Below are 13,989 nucleotides of genomic sequence, written 5' to 3' on the forward strand. Positions count from 1 at the left end.
TGGACTTCAAGACTTCAAGTCCCATCATTCCACATGTTTGTACATCCATTCACCCGAGAAGTCACTGCTTTCCATATCTTTGCCTTTCGCAAGTGATAACTTGGCTATTTAAATCCTTTACTTTACTTGCGCACATCACTCTCCCAAGTGCCCACAGTTATACTAAACAGTGGGCATCCTGCTGATTCTTAGTCCCCCGCAATCCGACCGTGCAGAACCTCATGTCCTCATATATATATATCAAAGTCACTCGCCTCCAATAAACAAATGAAAGGGACACAGCGGGCCAATTCCAGGTAGGTTTAATTAATCTGGCATAACGCGTTTCGGAACAACTTCATTCGTCAGATGCCATCATTGTTATGTAGATGCCTGTCACAGTCCCTCCTTTAATGGCAATTACCTCCTCCCCATTGGTGGAACACGGAAGGACTGTAAGGTCCAGCATCCATCTGGGCGGATAGCAGGACTAGATTAAAGAACAGTTTCTTACACAAAACCTCAATGCCTGAGCTGCCCAACGCCTTCTGCAGCCTCCGTTGCGGGCAGTGTTCGTGAAACTTGCGACAATGCTGCGAGTCTCTCTGTGTAGTCACAGTCCTGTTAGGGCCGAAACACATGCCCTCGCGTGGCCGCAGCTTCTCAAGCACCATCCGCTCACACAAATTAAATATATATATATATGTATATATTTTTTTATATATAAACGTTTTGATTGAAATTTTTTAATCTGCAAAAAGTACCCTACACCTACCTGATACTTTTGAATTATTATGTCTTTGAAAACCATTTATTTTGAAATGTAGGTAATCTTCCACCAATAAAGTACACAGATTAGATCTACTACTCTTTTAACAGAAGTATCAGAATATTTGACTCAAAGTTATTGCCCTAGGGGGCAGATTTACAAGCCCCTTGCGCCACTTTTGCGTCATTTTGAACAGCTTCTAAGTTTTCACGTTATCATAATGTGTAATTAAATATTATGCTATTATGCATAATAATACCGTGGTACTTGTGGTAATGTGTGACAATATACATATATATTTCAACCTCGATATTCCTAATATTAGGGGCAGGTTACTTGTCACAATTTCAAAGTATAGTTCATTTGTTTTGCAGTGTATAATGAATGTGGTTTTCATCCATCTTCTTACAAATATTCTTTTTTGTAAAAAGAAATAACCAAGTTGTTTTTGACCGTATTTTTCAAGTTTGTTTTATCTTCCAATAATTTTCTATCAAAAGATCTTTAATGCATGTGTAAACTCACTGACATCTGTGTGCTGCAGATGTTGCACCGTGTGCATAACAAAATATATGTGTAGCATAATTGTTGACATTCCTTATAAAAAGTTGCTTGACTTTAATTGTACTATGCACCACAATAGGCACCTATACATTGAGTGATTATATACGTGTGGGCGAACAGTGTATTATATTCCCTACCCTTTCAGGAACATGATCGCTCTAACCACAAATATTGACAATGGAAGTACATTCAGCTTTTGTGGTACAATAATCTTGCAATTCTTAGTTTTGTAATATTAAGACACTTCTTTTTCAAAACAGATAAACACATTTATTTGGCAAAGGTTATTAGGAAGAACAACTGGAATTAAGAAAGGCTTTCTACGATTAAATACTTTGAGTAATGAAGAAAGTTAAGGAATTGTATTGATAGTGGCCGTGCCACTACATTTCATATAGTCTGTGGCCACTACCACCAAGGTGACAATGAACAGAATGAAGTGGTGCCTGTAACATTGAATTGCATTGTAAGAGAAAGTATGCAATTAAATCAGGAAGACTACTATGATAAAGTACCAGAGAAGGGGTCGATCCTCTCCTGGGTCATTGACATTTGAGGTTGCAGTGGACATCCGTGCACTGTGGCATATCCTGTGCAGAGGAAGCATAGCAAAGTGCAAGGTCCAACAGAAGACCTGCCGACTGCTGCCTCCATCTCAGTCCACGGGAGCCACTGCAGTAAATGCTGGAGGAGAAAGAAAATACCAAGCAATCCAGCACATAGAGTATCACGTTCCCAGTTAAAATAACGAATAATTAAGTTCAATTGGACCCTCAATCTCTAATTGGAAAAATACACATTCGGATGTTAGTTTGGAAAGGTTGTCTAACTGGACTGAGGATATGTTGATCTGCTTACTCAAGGTTGAGGAGAGCAGTGAGGATCATTTGTGATCAGCTTCCTATAGGGGATGGCAACAGTGAGGCTAGAAAAACACAGTAGGTTGAAAAAGGTTGAAAAGCACAGTAGAGATCATTGGTGATCCGTGATGCATTTATCCCACGTATATTACAGTTGTGGAGATAATTCATGATCAGTGTTTGGTTGCGGTCCACAGTGGAGATCGTTCATGATTGGTGATCGACGTAACAAAGATTATTGACAGTGCTGGGGATTTTTTTATACAAAAAAGCAGATAATCAGACTGATCCGTTCCTTAGATTGCTTCCACCTTTGCTTCACATGACTCAACGATTACACCTCTTCAGCGGAAGAGCACCCGTGGTAAACCACCCTATCTTTTTGCTCCCGAGAGGGGAGTATGATTTATCGATGTATACAGAGTGCTGGTGGAAGAGGGATGGTTTTACATTCATCCATAATGTGCAGTTCTCAAAGAATGAATAGTGTCAGTAGGATGAGGAGATGAAAAACAGCAGGTCCTTTCGGCGAGGAAGAGAACAGAGATTGAGTTCTTCTTCCGGTTTGAATATATGGATGAGCCTGTTTGAACATAAAGAACAGAATTTAGCTTTTATGAATTTTTATGTGCCATTGGCTATTCAGCATTCAAACAGACTGCTTGATTTTTTTCTATTGGTCATCAAGAAGCATCATCTTGCTCAACAACAGGGAACATGCGCAAACAGTGCTGGTAAGTGACTCCTGTCACAAGCCAGCTCTCAAAATACAGGCACAACTAGAACGTATGCTCTATGCTCACTCTGCTTGTGAAAGACTAGCTATACACACAAGCACATTCAAGTACACCACAATCTTTTATGGAGCGATGGATTGTCTTATGAGATAGATATCGACCTAGAACAATTGCATTTCTCTTGCTCTATATATGATGGATATCTGATCAAACCCAACTCAAACCCAATCCCTGCACATTCAGCCTCTTTGATGATTTTATCAGCCAAGTTGCATTCTCACATGGAAACACAAGTGGTTTGCATTTACTTTCCATCACAGTGCACCCTGGAATACTGATAAAGCCCCCACCCAGATTGTTGGCAGTTTTATGTAATGCCACAAATAAGAATCTACCACCACTGCAGACGCAGCTCACACTTCAGGGTTGTGAAGTTTTTGGTTGTGACACCTACTTCTTTACTAAGAAGAAGAATGACGATTGTGAGATGAACATTACCTCTGACGGGCAAATGAGCTGCACTGGTGTAGAAAAGGAATCAACTTCATCTTTCTGTCCTTCTGGCTGGAACTAAGAGGAAACACATACATCAGTACATATATCCGTAAATAATGATCCCTGAAACAATCGCGAATGTTTATTCCGACACAAATGTTCTTAGCCCCTCTAACTGCACACCACATCGAAGCTGAGGGAGGCCTGTGCTCCATGACGACAGTCAAAGGACAGCCCCAGCAGGGTGAACATTTAATTTAAGATCTACATTTACACCAACTGATCTGGAAAACCTAATAGGATGGCTCAAATTGCCATCGGTTCGGGGCCAAAAGCACATATGTATGATTACCTGTGATATGGCAAACTGGATCACACATTCCACCCCCTTTGATAATATGATGAATTCATATTGACCATTTATAGGGGTAACACCGTAAACTGAATTGTTTTTTGCTGCTTACAATGTGAATGCTGTTAATAGCCAACTCATTTGGGCTCACTTGACGCTCAGTAGAATGCCTTTCACTCTAAGAGACATTCAAGTAATGATCTTGGCAGATTCTTTTTCATTTACCATTTTAAACTATTGTGATTGTTATGCAGTGGGCACCACATAAAAGTATCATATGTGACTCGATAGCAACAACATGTTATACAAAACAATATTCGATTTTTACCTTTACACATCACCAAATGTATCGTATACATCACTGGATTCATGGCAATATAATACATAGAAACATAATGAATAATAAGATAGCCCTAGCAGCATTTTCTCTCTTTCCACTAATTACAACATCAATCCTAAAAATATCCTGGGCTTTTGCATTACACCATCAATCCCTCGCTCCATTTCGTAATTCCAAAAGTGTACATATCAACTAAAAATCACATTCCCTCCAACTTATTACAAAATATGTATTCGTGGGTAGAGTGAAGGCAGTTCTTTTTTACAACATTCTATGCTAAGTGGACAACGTTTGACTCACTTAGAAGCATCAGGAATGGCATGAAGAGGAACATACTGGGTACTGTAGTTGCCTCCTAGCAGATTATATTTGGCAACCCTCTGTACAGGACACTGAGAAATAATTTTTTATATGAATTATATTTGCCAAGCCTCGTCTACATGAACAGTTCCACTATTATGGAGTATACTAAAAGCGAAAAAGCAAGTGTGGGCGTGTTAAGTAATACATCCAATTTGCTCTAGAATGTACTTAAGGCAATCAGGGATCAGCGTTACTTAAAAAAATAAGGCTTCAATGTTAGCACTTATCAACACCTTATACAAGAACCAGAGAACTCTAAGGTCCTATGAAGTCAAAGTTTCTTGACCATCATTGAGCGTTGTTGTGGCCGATTTTTCAGATTTTACATTTACATTTGTGATATTTTGTGACATGGCTAGTGGTTGCCTATCGTGCTTGGTTTCTGTAAATGGTTTGCGGGTGGTTGGCATTAGGACTCATGTTTAGGAACCGGGGCTTATTTTACATCCTCAGAGTTTAACTTGGAGGTATTATGAGAAAGGAAGAAAAGGAAGTTAGAAGGAGGACGAGAAAAATAGGGAAACAGTGACAAAGGGAGAAAGCAGGGGGAAAGATGAACCTTAAAGAGTGAAATAAAGAGGCATCAAGTGTAGGCTGGTGGAAGAAAGAGGCGCGATTTGCTATGAAAAATAAGCAGCCTTGGTGTTTGAGAACCTGACATTTGGGAGGGCCACCTAACAAAAACATTGGGCCCATCAGTGCTTAATTTGAAAACGATTAAGAGCGGTGTTAAGTAAGGAGTCCAAGTGGAGATTCTTCAAGTAGTTTATTGAAGTAAGAATATAGAAGCACAGGCGGAGCCAGCAACACATCTCATAGCCAAGCAATGCAGGACGTAACTGACTACCAGAGAGAATACAGACGATGCATGCAAGGATAAACATTCTAGAAGCTCGTAACAGCACGAGCCTTAAAGCTGCACTAATGAATAAATCACAACATAACACACACCCCCCCCCTTACAAGGAACAAAAGGAAAACCGGGGAAAAAGGGGTAGACGAGAAAAGGGAGAGAACACAAGGACAATAAAAAAAACAGGGGTCTACCAATAAGGTCTACCTAACATAATCCTTAAGCCAACCAGGCGAAACTCTTAACCTCTTAGAGTTATCTGTGACTGGTAAAGCAGGAACAGAGTTAGCATGAGTGAGAGTGTTGTCTGAGACAGGTAAGGCTGGAACAGGATCAGCATGAGTGAGAGCAGGGCAAGAAGATGCATTAGTATCAAACACATTAGGATCACTGATCACCACCTCCCCCTCCCCTAAATGAGGAAGTGACACATTCGGGGCTAGCTGAGACTGTAAATCAGTATTCTCAAAATAATCCTCAATCCAACCAAAATCACCAGAAGATACCTTCTCTGGCTCCACGTTCTCTACACCGTGGTCTTGGCAACCATCAAAAGCAACATCCTTTAAATTCCAAACCTTGCCATCGTTAAGTCTGACAGAATTCCTGAGAACCTCAACAACCATCTTAGGTGAATCAAATTTATTCTCACCCTTCGCTACTCTATAAGGTTTCCTAACTCTTACCCAGTCGCCAGCGTTTATAACAGCATCCTTAGCACCATGACGTCTATCATAGTAAATCTTGCTTTTATCGTGAGCAAAAACCAGACTTCTCTTAACTTCCTCAGGGGACCACTCCTGAACACTGTCTTTGAAAACCCAACCTGGATTAAACTTGCATCTGGGCAATCTACCTCTCATCATAACAAAGGGGGAGACACCAGTGCAATTATTCAAAGTGACTTTGTAGGACCACACAGCCTTCTGTACCTCCAACTTCCAATCCAAGTTTTTGTTGTTAGCAGCTTGCAAAATACCTTTAATAACTCTATTAAAGCGCTCTACTGTCCCGTTCCCGCTGGGATTGTACAAAGAGGTGGTTTTATGTGTGATGCCACATTTAATAAAGTACTCTTTAGCATCTTTTGATAAAAATTGAACTCCATTATCCGTTAGGATATTAACTGGTAGTCCTTCCACCACAAAAATTTTGTCTAAAAACTTTAACACAGTTTTAGTGTCCACATTCCCTACGAACTTAACTATAGGCCATTTTGTAAAAAGATCAATAGCAACTAATCCGTATACTTTCTCATCCCCAACTGGACCAAAAATGTCCACCGCAATAGTCTCCCACGGAAGACTAGGAATAAGTCCCTCACTCATGGTTGGTCTCAAAGTCTTCAAGGACTTGTCGGCTGAACTACAAACAGAACACGCTTTAACAAAGGTCTCAACTTCTTTGTCAACTTTCGGCCACCAAAACAAATTTTTGACCGCTAATTTAGTTCTTACTATGCCGAAATGCCCCTCATGGCACATTTGTAAAACCCTTTTCCTCAAACTTACAGGTGGGACGATTCTATCACCCCTCAACAACATGTCTCCTTCTAATGATAATTCAGAACGGATCTCCCAAAATGACTTCAAACTGCCTGACATATACCTTTCTTTAGGCCACCCTTGACAGATAAACTTAGAAACTTGTACCAAATCCTTGTCCAACCCATGCTCTTTAGACCAATCCTCCCTGCTGATGGGTGGAGCTCCAGAATCGTGTACAAACGCCACAGTGAATTTCCCCCACGGGTCATCCACGCACTCCTCTAGAGGGTAAGGTAACCTTGATAAACAATCGGCTACCACATTGTCTTTCCCAGGTACATAGGTGATGTTATATATATATTCCTTCATGCGCATGGAGATCCTGGCTAATCTAGCCGAAGCAGTTGCCGTGCCCTCAGAGGACAAAATGTGGACTAACGGTCTATGGTCTGTCCTGATATTGTAAGTAAATCAAAAGGAGACTAGCTAGAAAGGGGTTAGTATGACATTATTTTGTTGTTGTCATAGCGACTCAGTGTTGTTGGCGGTGGCACCTGTTGGGTGTCTTTAGAAAGCCCTCACCCACCAACCTAGTTGGTGGCATGCTTCATCATCGGGCCCACCCAGTGACACCTAGCGTGTCCCGGGTGTGCTACGACGCCTGATTACAGCGGAGCAGGTATGTCACTGTGTGTGCGGTGTGAGGTGTGTAGAGAAGTGAGTTTAAAAAGTCTATGTGTCTACACGCCCTAAAGGGGTGGCCAGGATTTCTGGTCAGCTTCAGCGTGGGACCTGTTGTGCCTCCTTCGCATGACCGGTTATGCGAAGGAGGCACAACAGGTCCCACGCTGAAGCTGACCAGAAATCCTGGCCACCCCTTGCCTCTTCAATAGCCTTGGAGTACAAGCAAGCCTAAAAAAGCGTGATCTTGAGAAGGGAATCCCCCCTCTCACAGTTAGATACACTTTAGGGCGTGTAGACACATAGACTACACTACACTTACCCTAATTTTAAACCTACACATATTTTTATTGTCCTGAAGAAAGCCAGATTAATATAAGGCACTGGCTGAAACATGTTGACACACCAAGGACGTAGGAGGTCGTAACCCGCCTCTAACGTCCCACAGCCTTATTTTTAACCGCTGACGGAGGCCCTTTTAATAAAGTCTTCCCACTCCAGGGACCATCCGCCAAGCCGTTTTAAACTCACTTCTCTACACACCTCACACCGCACACACAGTGACATACCTGCTCCGCTGTAATCAGGCGTCGTAGCACACCCGGGACACGCTAGGTGTCACTGGGTGGGCCCGATGATGAAGCATGCCACCAACTAGGTTGGTGGGTGAGGGCTTTCTAAAGACACCCAACAGGTGCCACCGCCAACAACACTGAGTCGCTATGACAACAACAAAATAATGTCATACTAACCCCTTTCTAGCTAGTCTCCTTTTGATTTACTTACATATAACCCGGGGATTTGGACTAGCTATCTGGTCCTCTCTCTCCCTCTTGATTCTCGCACTGTCCTGATATTGACCATCTTACCCCACACAAAGGCACGAAAGTGTTCTAAAGCCCATGCACAAGCTAAAGCCTCCCTTTCTATGATAGGGTATCTGCTTTCTGCTGGTGACAAGGCTCTGGAAGCAAACAAAATGATCCTCTCCTTTCCATTTTCCCCAATTTGTGATAAGACAGCGCCTAAACCTTTGTCGCTAGCATCGGTTGTCAAACAGCAATCTAAATTGGGATCAAAGCTAGATAAGGCATTCACTTTCTGTAGTTCCCACTTAATCTCAGCAAACTCACGTTCACACTCCTTAGTCCATTCAAATTTCACATTTTTTTTTAGTAAGGACCTGATATGGTATACTTTAGAAGCGAAGTTTTTAACAAACTTAGCGCAGTATTCTGCCATTCCCAAAAAGGATTTGATTTCTTCCTTAGATTCAGGTGCAGGCGAAACTACAATGCTTTCAATAAGAGATGCTTTCGGCCTGACACCCTCCTCGCTGATTATGTGGCCAAGGTAAGAAACGCTTCTCTCACCGAATTTGCATTTGGACAATTCAACAGTTAACCCTGCAGAATTAAGTGTCTCAAAAACTTTCCAGAGTTTAGTATCATGGTCCTCCTTGTCATTACCTGCAATCAAAACATCATCCTGAAAGAAACAAATGCCATCCATATTGCCGAACAATTTGTGCATCAAACGCTGAAAAACAGCTGCGGCTGATGCAAGGCCGAATGGCATCCTTATGAATTGGAAACAGCCAAACGGCGTGATAAAAGCCGTCAAGTGTCTAGATTCAGGACTTAAAACTACCTGGTGGTAAGCAGCTGAAAGGTCCACCGTGGAGAACCACGTTGCCCCTCTTAAGGAAGAAACCATCTCGTTAATTTTTGGTAAAGGAAAACGTTCAATTACTATATTCTTGTTAAGGTGGCGTAAATCGATACACAAACGAATCTTGCCATTGGATTTTCTAGCTACAACTACTGGACTAATCCATTCTGAGGAATCTACCTCTTCGATAACACCCTTGGCAAGAAGACCTTGAATTTCTTTTTTTACCTCATCCCTTATCAACAAGGGAATAGGTCTGACCTTATGTATTTTAGGTAGAGCGTCACTCTTGAGCATGATCCTGTGCTCAAAACCCTTTAATTTGCCTAATTGACCGCTCACAACTTTGGTGAACTTACGTTTCAAGGCGTCTTCAATCTTACTGCCCTCATCTACAACTAAGACTTTCTCCTTACTATTAGGGTCTAGGATGATGTGGAGGTTTTTCTGGTCGAACCAACCAAGGACAGATGGTCCCGTTTTTGCTATGTACACTTTACCTCTAGAAAGTCTACCTTTAAATAGGAATGTGAGCCACCTAAAACCCAATAAACCTATTCTATCACCTGTGTAACTCACAGGATTGACATCTGAAGTATTTAACTTATCTCCTAATTTGTGAATAAATTTCTTCCTCCATACCTCCTCATTTATAATCGTGTATGGGGATCCCGAGTCAGCATATACATTTACCTTAATGCCACCCAAAGACACTTCGCAAATTGGTTTACCTTCCATTGCTTCATCAGTGATATTTAGCATGTAATTACCACTTACATTTTTGACACAAACATCCTCATCCTCACCACTCTCACTTGCACTGCCATCATCATTCCAAATACATTTGACATTGCTGCGTTTGCGGCACATTTTGCTAAAATGTCCTATTAGACCACAGACACTACACTTCTTCCGTAAGGCAGGACACGACTTGAAATAAGCCATATGATTCTTGCTACCACAACGGTAACATTTCCTGTCCTCTGGCTTGTTGTCCCTTGCTTGATTCCTGAATGGTTGATTAAAGTTCTTGTTGTGAAGTTGTTTGGTCTGATTCTTTGTTGTACCTTGAATCTTGAAAACGGCAGATGACGTTTTGTCTAATTCTTTCACTGTGTCTTTGACAATAGTAGCACATCTCCCTGACATTTCCGACTTCCTCATAATTGCAAGTACATCATCAAGAGGTGCATCACCTTTGACCCAAAGTCGATCTTGAATTGGTGAATTGTCATTATGCATAACCAATTGGTCTCTAATGAGGTCATCATGAAGGTTGTCGAACTTACAGTCAATAGCCAGTTTTTTTAAATCATCCAACCACTCATCAACCAATTCTTCTTTCTTCTGTTTCCTCTGGAAAAATTTGTGCCTTACAACTACTTTGGGAGCAAAATACCTGTCCATATCAGCAATTGCATTATCAAACTCACTTAAGTCAGTATCCACCACTTTTTGCATTCGTGAGAAAGTTTTTAAACCTTTAGGCCCCAAGGAATGTAATAGTATCCTTTTCTTTTGCTCGGGCTTCATTTTTCCGTTTTCATCAATGGCACAAATATAGTTATTAAAATACTCCTTCCATTCCACCCACTTCATGTCAGGTTGAGAACCTGTAGCCCAAAAAGGTTGTGGGGGACTAATAACAAAATTTTGTTGGGCCATTGCAGTATCTTTGGTTTGATCACCAGTATCCATAAACGAAATAAAATGAAAGAAAAGTAGTACAAGTACAATAAGATACTGCACGTAAATGTAAAAATAAGTGTTCCGACAGTCTCACCTGTGCTCCTCGTGAAGAATGGTCAATAACTAACTCCGCTTGTAATAATGAATGTGCCTGTTCCGTGTTGGCACTGTGAAGGAAAGGCAGCGTGAAGCGGCGTGTGAAATTGACGAACGCTGACCGCTGAAAGAAAGGCAGCGTGAAACGGCGTGTGAAATTGACAAACGCCGATCGCTGAAGTAATTCCCCAAAATGGCCGCTACGCAGGGTCACGCAGCATGACCTTACGCGCCTCCGTCACTCCGTTATTGCGAGTGTAATGACGTAGGAGAGTCGCGTGGGTAGCAGTGGTCGCGCAGCATGGAGCGCGAGTGGAACTTTGTTCGGCAATTAAAAGATGCCGGCGGATGCCGTCTAAAATCGTAAGTGGTAACGATTTTTCTTGGGCCTACCTTAAGCAGCCTTACAAAGTCCATCCGTGGTTGTGCTAGACAGGGCGAAGTAGCGGTCCATAGGCGCGGGGAGAGTAGAAAAGATTGACGAATCCTCCGGTATGGGTTAAAGTGTCCCAAGATGCTCTCCTTCTTTTTTTTTTGTTGAAAAAAAAATACGTTAAAAAAAATAAAGAGATTAAAGTTCAGATCCCTCGTTGTCGCCAGTTGTTAAGTAAGGAGTCCAAGTGGAGATTCTTCAAGTAGTTTATTGAAGTAAGAATATAGAAGCACAGGCGGAGCCAGCAACACATCTCATAGCCAAGCAATGCAGGACGTGACTGACTACCAGAGAGAATACAGACGATGCATGCAAGGATAAACATTCTAGAAGCTCGTAACAGCACAAGCCTTAAAGCTGCACTAATGAATAAATCACAACATAACAAGCGGAAACACAAATTCTAAGAAACTCTCTGGTGCTGCTGCCGAAGTCAGGGTTCCCAAATACCAAGGTTGCCTAGTCCTTATTTTACCTCATGTCTCTTTCATCCACCAATAAACTCTCTTTATCTCTATATCTCACTCCCATGAGCTCCTATTCATCCCTGCTTTTTAACTTTTCCAAAGTTTTTACATTTTTCTCTCCCTTCTTTCCCACCTTGCAGTTTTTTTCTCTCTTGTTCTAGATCAAAGTCTGATTAATTAAAAAAAGTTGCGATCCTCAAAAATGAGCGCCAGTGGTCCCCGCCTCTAACAACCGGCTCAAAATAAGCTCTGCGTACATACACTTTTCTTATTACAAATTATACACTGTTCACTTGGACAATTTCACTGGCCAGCAATTTCGACTTTTGTAAGGTAGCTTAAATGCACCAACGAAGACACTTACCATGTTATTCCATAGCCCCTTAGCAAGTTCTTCATGACCTTTGATGGTAAAGTGAAAGCAGTCCGGGGTGAAAAATGAGTAATCAATTTTACCATTCTACAGAAAAAAAGAGAAATAAAAACAAGTTAAGTCCCTCTTGTCTTCCAGTGAGCCTACATCCCAGCCTGCAAAAAAGAGATTTACGCTGATATATTTTAGCTTTCGCAGTTTTGCAGTGTACTATTTCACAGAAGTGTGGATTCCTCATATGTCTGTTTTTTTCTTTATTATGATCATATAAGTTCTGACTGTTGATAATTATGTCTGTAAAAATGCGTCTGACCGACTTGTTCAACCTTATAAATTTTTTCGCTAAAACTGTAATCAGAATGCAAACCCCTAAATATCCACACAACAAGAGAGGTACTAGGGAACTCCGGATTAACATGGCAACAGAAGCCCATAAAATACTTAGGCATCCTTTTTGAGAGGGACCTACAAGCGACACTGGAGCACAACGAAAAAGCAACAATCAAGAAGATTAAAGAGAAAGTGGAGGGGTGGTCGCCCAAATTCACCACATGGTGGGGAAGGATAGAAGCGATAAAAATGATGCTTACACCTGTGGTCAACTACATGCTAACCATGCTCCCATTGACGAGCACAGATGATTTCCACAAGAAACTAGACAAGATACTTAACAACTTCCTGTGGAAAGAGAAAAAACCCAGAATAAGCCTACACAAGCTCAGACTCACAAAAGATCAGGGCGGTCTGAACATAACAAACTTCAAAAGATTCCAGGTAGCATGCATAGCCAGACAGGGACTACACTGGTTAGACCCAAGAAAGGAATATACCCCAGCATGGCTGAAACTAGAGTGCGAACTATTAAAAGGCATGAACCCCATCACCGTCCTCACAGCCACCAGACACCCAGCAGTCAAGGAGAACCCCGTCCTGAAGAACACGAAAACAGCTCTCCTGAGAGTCGACAAATTACTGACATCAAGCATAAGAGGCAGTCAATTAGAATCTATATGGCATAACCCAACATTGAAATACAGAGATAAGGTCCTAGACATGTACGAATGGTATAGACACGGCATCTCCACCGCCCAAGACCTTCAGGAACAGGGCGCATACACAACTTTCGACACCATCAAAGAAGCACACAACTTACAGAGCATAGAGCTCTACAACTTCCTGAAAATCAAAGTAGCCATCAGGAAGGCAAACCTCAATAACCGCACTCCCCCGCTCTTACAAATCGCAGCCAGTCTCTACACACTAGGACACCAAGTAGCACACCTATACAAAGCCCTCCGCCCCAAGAACTCCAAACTAAACGATAAGATCACAAATTTCTGGGGGGAGATAGCAGCAAGGGAGCTAAGCGAGGCAGAGAAAGCAGAGATGTGGAGATCCTCCACTAGGAAGAAAGTAACGGCGGCGCTCAGCCAGACCAAATACTGGCTAGTGCACAAGGCATACTGGACACCAGCCCGCCTGGCCGCTCTGGGGATCCGAGATAGCGATGCATGCTGGAATTGCCACAAAGCGAAGGGAGACCTAGAACACCTTCTGCTCAGCTGCCCTAAGGTCAGGGAATTCTGGAACAGAATTGGAACCCTCATCAGTGAGATCACAGGAATAAGCATACACATAGATTTCCCAAACCTAGTCCTAGGCTTTACGTCTCCGTCAATCACAACGAAAGAAGATCGCGACCTCATTGACCTATTGCTAACGGCAGCAGTCAAAACGGTCCTAAATAATTGGAAGGACACCTCAAAAGCCGCGCCCCAAG

The 13,989-nt window shown here is 42.0% G+C and overlaps 1 protein-coding gene across 1 annotated transcript in view; it reads right to left on the reverse strand.

Moving 5' to 3' along the window:
- Positions 1 to 1,559: 1,559 nt before the first annotated feature.
- The window catches only part of LOC147690028 (phospholipase B1, membrane-associated-like), a 186,901-nt gene continuing 174,471 nt past the window's right edge, over positions 1,560 to 13,989 (reverse strand). The window contains exons 14-16 of the mRNA XM_086936630.1: positions 12,201 to 12,296; positions 3,408 to 3,479; positions 1,560 to 2,755 (exon numbers count right to left, since the gene is read on the reverse strand). Of these exons, the coding sequence (XP_086792756.1) occupies positions 2,645 to 2,755; positions 3,408 to 3,479; positions 12,201 to 12,296 (279 nt within the window). The 3' untranslated portion in view covers positions 1,560 to 2,644. The remainder of the gene's footprint in view (positions 2,756 to 3,407; positions 3,480 to 12,200; positions 12,297 to 13,989) is intronic.

This window comes from Lissotriton vulgaris, chromosome 9 (genome assembly GCF_964263255.1).
Source record: "Lissotriton vulgaris chromosome 9, aLisVul1.2, whole genome shotgun sequence".
In the NCBI taxonomy this organism is placed as follows: domain Eukaryota; kingdom Metazoa; phylum Chordata; class Amphibia; order Caudata; family Salamandridae; genus Lissotriton; species Lissotriton vulgaris.